Source organism: Melozone crissalis, unplaced genomic scaffold, assembly GCF_028551555.1.
Source record: "Melozone crissalis strain CALT ecotype California unplaced genomic scaffold, PUWL_Pcris_2 ptg000027l_1, whole genome shotgun sequence".
NCBI classification, from domain to species: Eukaryota; Metazoa; Chordata; class Aves; order Passeriformes; family Passerellidae; genus Melozone; species Melozone crissalis.
The window spans coordinates 55466044-55481444 of NW_026535805.1; the positions used below are offsets into that span (position 1 = coordinate 55466044).

Genomic DNA, 15401 nt, shown 5'->3' on the forward strand with positions numbered 1-15401 from the left:
ATCAATTATTTAACATTAGGGACAGCTGATACTGAGGGCTTCCTATGCTCTGTAAGGCAAGTTATAGTCTGCCTGTGGTTTTATTCCCTATCACTAATATGAAGATGGATTTTTTTTTTTGCCCTCTCCAAGGAGAACAATGTCCTAAAAAGACTCAGGAATTATCTAGTAAATTTGCGTATAATGTTGTGTAGAAAGCTGTGTTGCACAATATCAATCAGCTGAAACTGATGGATCAAATTGATGGATCAGCTCAGAGAGAGTGAAAGTGACCTGTCAGAGTCTTTGGCTTTGAATGATTACTGAACAGCACTCAAAAGGAGAAAGAAAAATGAACTGCTCAGAGTGATGGAAAAAATGAGCTCCCAAAACAACTGGAAAATATTTAAACATTACTCCTCAGTGTATTTGTGAGCAGTAGAAGCCAGGAAAAAGAAAAACAGCAAGGCACAATTACCATGAATGATAATTCTCATGTTCAAAGCTTCCATTTAATTGAAGTGCAGAAGGCTATTTTGCTATAGTGTGATTCTTTGAGGACCATGGTATTCTGTAGAAAATTGACATGTGACAGATAAATATTTGAAAAGAAATATCAATAATAATTTTTTTTAAAAACCCCAAAACTTAAATAAACTGTTTCTTTTTTGATGAATTCAGCTTGTAAGTCTGGAAAAAAAATTGAGACTCTGAGAAGTGGCCAGATGGAGAGATGAGGAAAAGCATCATAGAAAGCACAGTGGTGGTGTGAATTAATTTTGGGAAAGCAGTTGGAATTTTGCAGGCAGGGATGGCATCCTGTGTACATGAAAGCCTGTGGGCACAGCATGAGCTCCAGCAGTATGAAAATGATGGAGAGCTGAAACCATGGGAGAGATGAAGCAAAAAAGGTGCACAGAGTTTCAAGTTGGAGCTCTCAAAAACCGTGGCTCACTGAACCGCTTATGTCATGAATACAATGTTTTGGCAGGGCAGGCACTACTGAAACATTGCAACCTGAACAGAAAGGATGACAAAGTGCCACTGGTTCAATGGAAGTTACTAGAACAGCAGCATGTATTTTTACTACAGGAAATCCCCAGATTGTCATTTTGAGAGTAAATGGGTTATTTCTTAGCCTTACCTTTTTTGCAGATGCACTGAACATCTGTACCAGAAACAGTATTATTAATACTAAAAGAGACAATACATGATCAGTCTTCCAGTGGTGAGTTAAAAAGCAAGCATTTGAATAGAAAGTATGGTCAAATAAAAAAGAAACAGGGAAAAAATACTGGTTTAGAAATACATCAAGCACTTCATAATGTCACCTTGTTGAAGAGAGAGACTAAAGATGTTTGCTACATCTTTGTAGGGATGTCTTGGGAAAATTAAAAACTGAATTTAGAGATCCAACCTACTACAGTTTTGAAAAGCAAATTCCTTTGCCTAATGACAAAACAAAATGAAGGAACTGAGGAGGTTTAATACTTTGAAAGGAGAGTAGGAATAAAAGGTTCAAAGGATTCAGTACATTTTCTTATTAGTGCTAAAAGAAGTCAGACCCTTTGCCCAAGAATATACTCAAAAGAACTAAATAAATATGTAAAAAGGAAACATTTTCCACTACCTACAAGGAGAGAAATTCTGGAGGAGATGTCTTATGCCAAATATTTTTCAACTCTTGATGCCTCAGCAGGCTTCTGGCAGCGTTTCTTAGACAAACAGAGGGTATGTTTGTGCACCTCCAACACCTCCTTTGGGACACACAGTTTCCCCCAATTGCCACTGGGTTATAGTTAGCACCAGAGGTGTTTCACCAAAAAATACAACCATTTTTCTCTGATGAGGGACATGCCAAGACCTGAACAGATGAAACTGTGAACTGGGAAACGCACTATAAGGCTAAGACCAATGTTTCCCAAATAACAGAAGTGCTGGGCCTTTACCTGAATGAGATAAAAATAAATTTGAACGCCACATAGTGGGTATATTTCTTAGAAGAGAAAAGAAGGAAGAAGGGAGAAAAGACAAGAAGGAAGGAGAGAAAAAAGAAAGAAGAGAGAGGAACAGAAGGAAAGACAAAAATGATTATTTGGAATATAAGTAGGAAGGAATATAAGGAATATAAGTAACTTAGTATTAACCATAACTGCTCCTATAAACTGTCTGTTCTGTTTTCTTGCAAAAGTCATTGAATGAAAATGAGATTAAAAACTTAATAAAGTGTTTCAATGAGTTAATTAAAGAAGTTTTATCCTAACACTATGCAAAAACCTCTCCTGAAAGTACGGTGAAAACATCTGAGCAGTCTCCAGAGAGACAAAGAAACTCTCAGTATCACCAAGCAGACAAAAAGACTACATTCTATAATATATCATGCCATATATAATATATGCACATACATAATAGATACAATTTTATATATAAATATAAATATATATATGCACTATGGAATATATAATTAAAGGTTAATGGAATTTCTCTAATTATATCAGCATTAAGAAAATATTGTTACACTGCCAAAACAGGCACGACTAAAGTAGCTCCTCTCTAGAAGACAGAAGTGTAGGATGGGGTGAATTCAGATGAGTGATTTGATACGGATTTCTCCATGTAGTTGTGGGAAAAGGTGAAGTCTGAAGACAGAGTTTCATAAAATAAATTGATCTTTTAAGAAATGAATCTAGATTCTGAATGTCAGAAGAACTACAACTTAGAGTTTTCAAAAAATAAAGTGTTAATGCACAACATGGTTTAGAAACAAAATTTAAACCCAAATCAGTTTAATCAGCTTGGTTAAAGTTCGAATGTTAAATGTTTTGTTTGTTCAATTCTATACATTTAACAATTCCATAATTGCTCAGGCTTTCACAGCATGTAAGAGATTTGGTATATCCATAATATACATCCACAAATTATCTCTCTGTATCAAATTAATTCAGCATATCAGAAGTATTGTTCTTCTTCCTACATATCCTAAGACCATTGATTCAGTCCATAGGCAGAATGTCTCAGGAATGTGCAAACAATGGGTTTTGTGAACCAGAAGTATTGTAAAGAATAGGAGAGAGATAAAGCCCAAGGGAAACAAACAAGTGATGCCCAGTACAATTTCTCCCCGCACATTGACCAATGCCCAGCCCATCCCTGAGCAGTGATTGGCAGCTCCCAGCCAGCTCCCCCCAGTTTATGCAGCAGGCATGAGGTTCCTTGGTATGGAATGTCCCCTTGGCCAGTTTGGGACAGCTGTCCTGGCCATGCTCCCTCACAGGCTCTCGTGCATCTCCTCACTGGCAGAGCACGGGAAATTGAAAAGATCATGACTTTGGGTAAACACTACTTGGCAAAAGCAAAACTTCATTGAGTTGTTAACATTATTCTCATGCTAAATGCAAACTACAGCACTGCACCAGCTACTAAAGAAGAAAATTAATTCTATCCCAGCCAAAACCAGGACACTAGGTAATACAGCAGTATAGAACTGTCACAGCAGATTGGTGTATGCATGACCTGCATGCTTATGGGCTGAGTCATAACTTTTGTAACCTTTTTATAGCCATGCAACATGATATTAATACAGTCAGGTTCAACTTCAGGGTGAATAACCACTTGAAGGCAGTAAGGAGACACAGGCAAAATAGGGAAATATCTAACTCTGAATGGTAGGCACTCCACAGCTCTGTTTATTTGCAGTGCTACAGTGAACAAGTAAATAGATTTAAGGAAATAGTCAAAGCTGTTATGTTTGCGTGCGAAAATTAATCAAATGCTATGAACAAAATGCAATCTTTGGTACAATCTTACTATAAGAAAAAGTCATTTTTACACATCACAGCACATATTGGGGCAGCTGTGGACACAAAAGTAAACAAAACACATTACTTTTTTGGAAGTAAAAAAAATAAAAATCTGTATTGATTTTTATTGAAATCTGTGTCTGTGATTAGTATAAGCCAAGGACAGAAACCAGAATGGTAAAATCAAATAAATGACTGCTTTCTGGTGTCTTCAACACCAATGAATCCACAAAAGGAATTTTTGCAGGAAATGTCTATGAAATGGCATACTTTTGTTAATGTCATCAGACAAAATCCTGATTACAAGAAAGATGCCTCCCTTATTGGAAAATACAGGCCATCATACATCAATGGTTACCATTTGGCTGAGCTGATGTTAGGAGTTACATGATCTCAGTGCACCCTGGGAAATGTAATCCTTAAGTCCAAGAGAAAGGGTATGAAGAAACACGAGACTTTAAAGATAACTGCCATGATGTATGGTAAAATAGTAACATTGCAGGGTTATAGAAATTACTGCTTATCTAAGCCAAAATTTGATTTTTGATTCAACAAGCTAAGGAAAAATATTTAAATATGTGAATGTCAAAACATTTCCATTTGATCAGATATATGAAAAATTAAATTTACTGAACAAAATGTTCTTAAATATTTCCATAGTCAATTTTTTTACTGCAGTTAGCTTTGATAAATATGAATAGGGAAAGAATTCAAACTACTAGAATTTCTCATGACATAAACCTTGTATTTTTTGCCAATACACATAAACTTTAAAAAGGGGGATTTGTTTGCATTTAACCAAGTTTATTCTCTTCATAGGTTAATCTTCTTCATTAAGATAAAATGTATCATTTAGTTTTGATATTTTTGCTGTTATTAGCAAAAAAAATGAACCTAAAAATAAGGAAACAAAAGAATTATGCAGAGCTTACTTTCAAAATAGTCACGACCTGTTTTACCTGAATATTGTAAGTCAAAGTAAAATATTTTTTAAAAGGTATATGACAAGTTCTGTTCCAAAGGAAAAAAAAAAAACCATTCAATCTCCTGCCAGTAGTTGCACAATATTCTGATTTTGTCAAGTACTTCTATTCTCGAGCTTATCAACTTCTGTACTAAAGCACGATGCAATGATAATTTCTTCCATCTCCAGTTTATGCATTGTAATCACTTATGTAGATGTGGTGCATTTATTTGAATACATTGTTAGAGTTTCTAGCTGGGGGATTTGGCTCCTAAAACTCTGCTTAAGGGAAAGACCAGTGAACTGGAAGTGACTTATCTGCAGCTCAGTCTTGTGCCTTCAGATAAGCCTGGGGGCAGCATGCCAGTGCTTGAGGGACCGTGTCCTACCACAGTCCCTGATCTGCCGCTGCAGCAGAGGTAGGGCATGGGGACCCTCTTCTGTGGCATCAAAGACACAGGAGCGGTTGATGTGTTACAAACAGGGGATGCACCTGAGAATCATCACATAGGAATTAGAACGTCTCCCCTCAAAAGGTGGCAGGACCAGAAGCACAGCTCTAGTGCACCTACACCAATGCACACAGCGTGGGTATCGAACAGGAGGCGCTGGAAGCCGTCGTGCAGCAGGGATTCTGTGATGTAGTGGCCGTCATGGGAACATGGTGGGATGACTTGAATTACTGGACAGCCATAGTGGAGGGCTCTACACTCTTCAGAAGATACAGTCAGTGAAGAGGAGGCACTTGGATAACGCTGTATTTTAGGAGTGTTGGGATTCATCACGAAATCAGAGTTCACAAAATCATAGTTTTGGATTCTCAGAGCAGGAAGGATGAGGAGCTAGCAGGAGTGCTCACTGAGCCATTGTCAATCATTTATGAACAGTCCTGACTAACTGGAGAATCCCGAGTTTACTGGAGGTTAGCTCAATATCTTAGAGGTTTTTTCCAACCTGAATGTTTCTGTGACTATCAGCAACCAAAGCAGGGCATGGTGTGGAGCGCAGTGAGGATCTGGGACTCTCACCTTTGGACCTTTGGCAATTTGCTCTGAGCTTTCTAAACTGTTTGACTCAGCTGCTTGCTACAGACTATATAAATGAAGGTCCAAGTCAGAAGGCTCACTGTCCCTGAGGCAGCAGGGAAGACTTGAGGAGGGAAGAAAAAGGAGATAAAGAAAGAGCAGCAAGAGGGACCAGGGCTCACCATGGGCCCTGTGCAGCTCTTGCTGCTCTCCCTGCTGCTCAGCAGTGGTGTTCTCACACGTAAGTATTCTCTTTTATGTCAGTGCTCTCTACTGCTTTATTTATGAGCCCAATAAAACAACAATATTGAAAAAAAATCAAAAGGACCAAGGCTTTTAGAATTAGAAAGGTTCAGTGTGGCAAAGATACAATTTCTGCCCTTCATGGGAATGGGCAGTCATAGGAGGATCCCATTGTAGGAAAGTCATTCATGTTGCCTGATGGCTTTTGATTTAATTTATTTTGCAAGGCATTCACTTGTGAGGCATTCACTGTTTTTCTGTAGCATTGTCTTTTTAAACCCTCATGGAGCTACCATAGCTTGGAGATACCATGCAGACTTGGCCCAGCTGTTGCTAACCTATTTTGCAGCAAATGTGAAGAGAGAGAGCAGTACAGCAAATTGTATTTGGCAGGCAATTTAAATGCAATTTTGTATTGAAGGGATACAGTCATCAGAAAAAGAAGTAGGCCACTAAAGGATTTGTCCTAAGATCAGAAAAGACAACTGAGATCAATATGATGCTACGGATTGGGAGCTATCCTCGCTTCCCAAGAAGTGGCTTTTTAGAATACAGCTCTGTAGTGTTACCTAAGGCTTCAAGGAGCTTAAGGAGAAAAGTGAGTCTAGAGGTAATTATGCAGGTCTGGTTTTATACAAAGATCTAATTCATCATATGGACATCTTTCTTGAACTAATGTTCTGTTCCTGACTGATGTTACACAAATGTATTGCTATACAATAAACCTTGTTTCTAATTGCTATTAATGATATTATTAATTTTATTTTCATAGCAATAGTACTATTTCTGATGCTGTTGTTACTGTGACTAATGTTACAGTCTATTTCTATAGAGTGGTCTACTTAGAATTTCCAGAATGAAAATGTGGAAAGTGTGCAGAGAACATTGTAAAAAGTGCTGGCCTTCATGTGTGATATCCCAAAGAATGACATAGCATCCAATAAATGCCAAAAATTTAGTAGATTATGTTTAATTTAATTTAATTTAATTTTTTTAAATAGAGTCATATGGAACATATCTAAGACTGATTGGAGCAAATAATTCTTAGCTTGAATAAGCTTCCAACCAGCATTCTTTTCCTCCAAGGAATAAACTCTCAATATCCAGAAAAGATTTCTTGGCAGAGAATTTTTGTATTAACCTTCAAAGTTGTCCGATTTTAAACATACAAAAAACCAAGTATAGCCATTCATCCATTTTGCAGTATTTTTGTGTGGTCAAATAGACCAAAATTTAAAAGTAAAATGTGTTATATGGTACATTTTATCTGTCTTGATTTACAAACTTTTTTGTAAACAGCTTTTCTGGTTTTTAATGTTGTTTGTTTGGGTTGTTTACAGACGAAGAATTGCCTGAAAGTGCAAATCCAGGATGTTCAAGTGAGTGATTTTTTGCATTTCCTTTTTTTTATCTTAAGTCAGTATTTTAACTGAAAACATCTTTCAAAGCCTGAGTTTTCTTAATCTCTTCTTCTGGAATAACTTAAATGAAAGTGATGGTAATATTCTTAAGCCCTTCTTGCCATTTATTTTAAGTATTCAATTATCCATTAGGCTTGGTTCAAATAATTTTAAAACTTTCCTAAGACTGGACAAGCTGAGGTTAAGTTTCTGAACCTTCTTAAAGAAACTATTTTCTGTTGGGTTTGTGGGTTTTTTGTTTGGTTGGGGGTTTTTTTTATTTATTTCTTAATTGTCAGATGCAAATTCCTTCATCTAGAAATCCCTGGTTACCAAATATGAAGCTTTAACAGTGAGGTTAAGTACACTACACCTCCGTGTGGACTGAATCTCACATTTTATTTACCCTTCACAGCTGCTGCTAAGCCCACATAATTGCACATAGATTTCTAACTAAATACCTGTAGAATAAATCATCAACTCTGTCAGCAAGGACAGCAATTTCTTTAAACAAGCCAAGAGTCAGGAAATGCTGACTTTATGCACTATCTTTGTCATGAACTCTGACTGGTGCTGACTGCTCGGTTAGATACATAATGTTCCACCACAGGGTCAAAGTACTGGATGAGTTAGTTTGTTCTTAGTCTTCAGGGGTTTTTTTCTCCCTTTGTCGGGTGCTTTAGCACCACCTCCAGGCAATGTGGTTTACTTCAGATGGCTGAACCACCTGAAAGACTGCTGGGCTCATTGCCGATTTCTTGTTTATTTTTGATACAATTATTTATTTGTTATGTGTATATCTAAGCTTATAATTTCTCTATTCCTTTTTTGTTGTTTTCTGTTTAAAAGCAGGATATGAAGCAATAATTTTCACTCTAGCAATATAGATACTGGCATTTCAAATTTTTTTGAGTACAGTTAGAGACTAAGATAGCCAAAAGTGACAGGATTAGTGATGAATCTTTTAATAGCTGCTAATTCTAGGGTTAAATAGATAATTTAATTTAGTTCTCAAGTCTTTTTAAGATGCTGATTACTGTATGACAGTTAGTTATTATTGCGATAATTCTGTTTAGCAATTACATGAAAATAATCTCAGCTAAAGTATGTAAAGCTTATAAGAGTGATAGTGCAGTGAGGAAATGAGATTTACAGTACTAATTTGTTGTCCTCCCTGTGTATAAAATGGTGTGACATAAAGGGTGATGTTAACATTGCCATTGGCTTCTGATGTGACAAAGATTTGATAAAAGATTAAGCTACATTCCTGCTGGCACAGGCAGGCAAAGTCATACAGATTTGATGGTGGGTATTTGGGTTTACACCAGCATTACCTGTCTTTGTTTTTTCTATAAAAGTAAATCAGGACTGCATATAGTCAGGCAGTCACAAATAACCACAGAGGAGCAATTTAGGAAATCACCTTTCATTCAGGATCACAACAGAATCAGTTCCAGTGAGTTGCTCAGTCTGAACCAAGGGAACAGTAATTTCTGCTTCAGATTGATCTAGACTGCTCCAACACAGACACTTCAAGTGTCTGATCATCATCTTTAGTTTGAAACAATGGCTGCAGTTTTAGTGGGAGTGATTTGTTATTGAGGATATTGTTCGGGTTATGTTACTCATTTCAGACACCAAAGTAATGCCTTGTATTTCTGTATTTGACATAGAGACTATTTTTTTTTCTTTATACTTCTATTAGCACTTTCATTCGTGCTTGCAGGGTTTAAAATTACAGAGGGTTGGGTTTGAGGGCAACAGGGAGAGGTTAAATACAGGTGGAATTCATTCTTTTTAGGAAGCCTATTAGATTTTTGATAGAAAGAGAAACACCTCTGGAAATGCTCCCTCCTGCAATAGTCCTTAATAGGTCATAATTTAGTGGTGTTCCCTTGTTCTGGATGTTCTCCGATTAACTAAAGCTTACACCCATTGAAAATAATCTACCCTAGTAAAATTTTCTGATCTAATAAGTGAATTGGAGTAAATCATATTTCAGAGAGTCTAAAGCAGAAAGATTGTCCATAAATTCAGGTGAAATTGTATTGAGGAATGGTAGTTTTGGTGTGTTGTCTATTTCTATGGTTTTTGCTTTCAGTCTCAGTCATATGACTGGTAAAGCAGCCCCTTGTATTTGCATTATGATGGAAAAATCTGAGCTGAAAGGAATCTTTTTATTACCAATTTGAAAATTACAATTTCATTGGCTCAATTTAGAAGCCATAGGGTAGTTTTTAAACAGTTTCAGACTTCAAATTTTCTCCTGTCTTTCTCATTTGCTTTTTGGGCATGATTTGAAAGACAGGTGGGGTCACACTGTCAGATCCTATCTGAGCAGTGGACCCCAAAATTTATGCTGCTCCCAGAAGTTTTGTCCTATGCTTCAGAAAGTATCCAACTGACATGAAGACATCACTTCTCTGTCTGAAAGATATTCTATATAAGGAAATAGTTGGAGCATGGGTCTTCAGGCTTCCTTTTTCTGGCATTTATTTTAGTTACACAACACTAAGCAGGCACTGTAAGGATTACATATGCATATCCTACCCAGGTCATAAAACCACTCTTATTTTCCCAATTGCAGAGGATGCAACCAGATTTAAACCCCTGAGAAAATATGTTTACTCATATGAAGCAGAGACATCAAGTGGGATCACAGGAACAGCAGATTCTCGAAGTGGTTCAAAGATCACTTGCAAGGTAGGCAAAGAGGAGTAAATACACACAGGTGGGGACTGTGTACTTAACAGCATGGGAGCTGGCAGCTGGGGAGCATCCTTCAATGATTTTACAAACAAGATCATCTTTTTGGAGGGCACATATTGAGAATCATGAAGACTTAGCCCCCCCTGTTCTAGGCAGAGGCACTGAGGATGGCAGAAGTTCTTCATACCTCTGTGCCCGTGCATTTCAATCCCTGGCTGTACTTTTACATGAGAAAGGGGCAAGACCTGCTACTTCATTTTCCTTCGCTCCCAGGCTCAGTCTACCAATTTCCATCAAACATTCTAGAAGTTGAATTAAAATAACTCATTGATGCCATGAAGATCACATGAGAGCCTGCTGATGGTAACTCAAGACTATATCAGGCTGTAGGAGTAAAGGGACCTATAGGCCATTTAACTACCCAATGTCACCTTATCTTGCCCAAAACTTTCTCAACATAATGTTGGTTTTGAGGGGTTTTTTTCCTGAAATGGAGTAACTGTGAAAGATATTTTTATTTAGCGCATACTGTTCTGATGAAGTCTAAACACATTGATCAGTGTAATGACTCAACTTTTCATACAGTGATAATGCTCAAAACTCTCAGAAGCTAAGTTGCTCATTTAGTATGATGTCATGCCATTAGCCAAGCAAATACTTGCCCTCTTATCTCCTCCATGGAATTACCTTAAGCTGTTTATAGCGCTTTGGAGTCTTTCCCAACAGCTGGTAGCAGAGTGATCCTGACACTTTACAAATCCCAAGGAATTTTCAAAGCAGTAGCAGCGTGATCCTGGAAATGTGAAAATGCTAAAAAGAATAACGTATAATATTTGTGTTCTCAGGTTGAGCTGGAGGTACCTCAGCTATGCCGCTTCATCCTGAGGACAATGCATTGCTCCCTGAGGGAGACATTTGGTGTTGACACTAAAGAAAGGGCTATTCTGAAAAAGTCCAAGAACTCTGAGGACTTTGCAAGTGCCATGTCAAAGTAAGCAATGTCAATTATCAAAACTTGGGACCTTAACATGGAACAGACTGCAGTGTAAACGGTCCACCCTGATTATGTTTTTCTGGGCATGGAACACATTTCATGATCACATGGTAGATTTGTAAGCTGGTTCCACAGCAGAACTATGCATGATACACTGAAGAGTTTACATAGTTCTCAATTGCCAGTAGGGAAGGGAATTTTACACACAACATTTTAACCTGGAATGGTTTCCTAATTTCTGTCATCTACATCAGGAAGTTGTTGGGTAGTGGCTCAAAAGATTATTGCAAGTGTAATTATTAGTACTTCTCGTAAGCACATTCTCAAATGGCTGCACTCAGCTGGTTTAAGATAGTTTTCCTTTGCTAACAAACTGTGCAATAGAAAGGCATTTGAGACTGAAGTCCAGATTTCCAATCCCAGTCTGTAGCTAATCTTTTCCCTACCTATTTGCTTTTATAAGTAATTTTTTCTACTCCCTCCTTTCAGCTAGTCTCTAGTACTTGTCTGTGCATATTTTAGTCATGCACCTTCATGCTTTTTTCAGCGCCTCAGTAATTTTTTTCTCATTAGTTATAGATCTCAAACCAACTAGAGACAGTGTTAAAATATGTTTTACAGAAAACAGTTAAAGTTTTCTTTAAAGACTCAGACTAGTAGTGAATCCTTCGCATCATTTCCCAGTTTATTGCAGTAGTTAATAATTATCCCAGTCTAAAAATTTATCTCCTCTCTGCATTTATGCAACTCCAACTTTCAGCCGTTGCCCTTAGATGACGTAATCTGGCGAAATCAAAATGTCCTTGGTTGGAATTTTGTTGCTTTAATAGTAGTACTTTCTGTTAGTAACAGCAGTGAATAGACCAAGATAAACATGATGCTTTATCTCTAGCCCAAGAGGTTATTGATAACATGTTCTTCACTGTGTGGCTTTAATATGATTTCATACTAATGTTGTTTTTCTGGGGAGCAGGAATGAGCTAAAATTCAGCATTCAGGATGGAACCAAAGTCAAGCTGTATCCAGAGAAGGATGAGCCTCTGAATATACTGAATCTCAAGAGAGGTATCATCTCAGCTATCCTTGTGCCAACAGAAACGGTGGAAAACATAAAAACAATTCCAATGGTAGGTCTTTTGAAAGCATTCACTTTATTGTGTTAACCAATGGAAAAAATTTCACCTAGACAGAGTTATTCCTGAACACCATTTTCAAAAGGCCTGGACATTCAGATAAGAAAAGGTGCCTGTCAGGTAGATCAGGAAATGTCTGACAGCACGAGCAAAGGCATTCACTTCTTTCTTCTTTCCAGGATACTGTGTATGGAAAGTGTGACAGTGAAGTTGAATTCAAATCCAGAAAAGGGAATGTTGCAGAAGATATTTCAATCACGAGGTACCTGAAAGGCTGTGACAGCTTCAGTCCCATCAGAGATCATGTCAGCCCCATTGCCATTGTAAAAGGACTAGTAAGTATGCCATTAAAAATTATTTAATGTAACATTTTTCACACCACCACTTAAAATGATCAATAACCACTACCATGACTACTTTTATATTTATTTTTTGAAAACGTAGTTTTATTGCACCCTTCCATTAGATCAGACTGCAGTATTGTTGGCTGTCAATAGAAAAAAACGGATGCAGAGCAAGAGTTCTTCTTCTTCAATGTTCTTTCTATTTTAAAGGAGAGCTTTTCATATATGGAGTTACTTCCATTGATTATTCAATAATGCAATAATCTATCAGAGCATAGCCAAATTGGGTCAAAATTTTCAAAATTCCAATTTTATTTAAAACAAGTAGACCTCTAAAATTCTAAAAGTATGTGTAAGGTCCAGGAGGATAGGGCTCTAGCTGCCCTGAAGTAAGAGGTTTGACAAAATGTTTGGTCTGCCTGTTAATCCACAATGATCACATGCAGTTGCTTGCATGAATATGGTCAGATTTCTTTCTGATATGAAGGCATCTGTGCTTTTGGATGTTTTAACTAAAAAAAAAAAAAAGGTTTTATATAATGCGGAAAACACATTTTAGAACTTTTTTGCCACTTCTACAGCTTTTTGTAGATATCTTTAAAGTTTGTGTCATGAGACTGAACATCACAATTGTTACAAGGGGAATTAACTACTCCAAAAATTACAAATTGGTTTTATAAAGGAGCCTTTATTGTAGGCAGCAGGGGATTAATCATGCAGTAACTACTAACCCAAGCACCTCAATAAGGCCTGAGGGAACATTTCAGTGGGATTTTTGCCTGAGAAGAGACTTAAATCCAAAGATTATTACTGGCACAATTTTGTCTTTGTGTAAGAATGATTCCAGTTATGCATCTCCATTTCCAATATATAACTATTAATCTAAAAGTAAAACTGTGTCAACCTTTAAAACTATGATTGCTTCCCATTTTACTCAGTAAGCTGACTGTCAAACTATTTCTTTTACAGAACACTCCGTTATCTGCCCTTCTGAAGAGCAGTCAGTTCTGTCATTACAATATTGATGCAAAGAAAAGGCACATAAGAGATGTTGTCTGCAGTGAAAAACACCTGCTTCTGCCTTCCTCAAACAAGTAGGTTGTTCACTATTTATCATTAGCCTATATTTATAAATATCCATTTTAAATGGTGATGTATCACATTCTGCCCTGACTTCATCCCTAAATGGACATTTTGTTTTTAAGAAGGCAGGAGGCCTGTCAAGACCTTATAAAAGCTCTTGGACTTAACTAAAGCACTAAATTTGTCTTTCTTTCCTAGAAGTCGCTATGTTGTCATGACGGAGGTCAACCAGACTCTGAAGCTTGAAGATACCCCAAAGATCACTAACAAAAATTTTGATGGAGGTATAGCTGCAGTTCTCAATATTATAAATACAGAGACAAACACAGGGAAAATTTTTTGTGATTTTTTTTGTAGTGAATTAATTAAGGATGTGGGGACCAAATAAACTCATCATTTTAAATGAAATATTACCAGCTTAGTAGGGAAAAGTTTGAGTATAAAATGAGAAAACCAGAGAAGTTTAAAAACACCCCTAATTTTAAATAATCTTTGTGTTTTCATATTAATTTTAAAATTATTCTTTAAAATTTAAAAATATATAATTTGCTTGAAAAGTAATTTTAATCTTATTGGAAATTAGTTAAATGAACCCTTTTCAGCTACCCATGATTTCTTAAGCATCTTTTCACTTCAGTGCCAAATGTAAACAATCCATTATTACTACATATTTTGTTCTGAAACATACTTTTCTGACCTGTTAATCCCAGTCATAAAATACTTCTTACAACATATATTTATTAAAATTTTAAAAAGAAAATTATGCTAATCTGAGAGGTGTTAAGGAATGATCTTCATTAAAATACAAAAGAATTTTGTACAAATACAAAAGAATACAAATATTCAAGTTTTTGGACAATTATATTAAATTCCACATCATTATTTTTGTAAACTGTTCAACAGTTATTAAATAATGTACAGACTTTGTATTTGTACTGAATGTATGACAGAAGATAAAAATTAACATAGCTCCCTGACAAAGACATAAAGAATGCATTTTTTTTCCAATTTCTAGATGCACTGGAAGAGAAGGGACTTGCACTGGAAAGTACAGATGCCAAACTGTCCAGGCAGGGCGATGCTGTTCTGAAAACCCTGCAGGAAATGCAGAAACTTGCAGTCTCCCAGGAGAACCAGCAGAGAGCAAGACTCTTTTACAGATTTGTTTCTGGGCTGAGGAGTTTGCATAACAGCACTCTTGGCCTTCTTGTACCAAAGATGATGGAAACCTCAAGGTGTGTTTGAGCAGTTCACAGTGCAAAAACACCATACATCAATGCCACGGCAAAACCATGCTATGGTTGATGATTTGCTGTAAATGGTTTTAAATTAGAGATGTATTGGATGTAATGTCTTTCAGAAAGATAAGTGTTATAAGAACTATACATAGAGAGAAATAAGGAAGGGAGCCTCAAGCCAACTGTGTGTGCCTGACACAATCCTTTGGATGTGTTTTTATGGCCAAATATCTTTCATGCAGCTTTGCTCAAAGATAATGGCTGTAATTCCAAACACCCAAGTGTAACTTATAGCAAAGAACACAGTTTTGAGTGCGAGACTTCAGCAGACATGGAAGAGTGCTACTGTTTGGTCTGACCCTGCCCTCCACTCCACACCCTTATTCTTTTGTCCGAGCTGGACTTGAGCCAGTTTACATATCCTTTATGTCCTCCATCTGTAAAGGAACTAGAGCCTCAGTCTGGGTCAATATATTAGATAATAATACT

At 36.8% G+C, this 15401-nt stretch overlaps 1 protein-coding gene across 1 annotated transcript in view; it reads left to right on the forward strand.

Annotated features, from left to right (window-relative positions):
* Window positions 1-5951: 5951 nt before the first annotated feature.
* Window positions 5952-15401, forward strand: part of APOB (apolipoprotein B) — a 35400-nt gene continuing 25950 nt past the window's right edge. The window contains 9 exon segments of the mRNA XM_054280383.1: window positions 5952-6009; window positions 7352-7390; window positions 9999-10114; window positions 10966-11111; window positions 12088-12241; window positions 12427-12582; window positions 13561-13685; window positions 13873-13958; window positions 14690-14909. Coding sequence (XP_054136358.1) covers window positions 5952-6009; window positions 7352-7390; window positions 9999-10114; window positions 10966-11111; window positions 12088-12241; window positions 12427-12582; window positions 13561-13685; window positions 13873-13958; window positions 14690-14909 — 1100 coding nt within the window.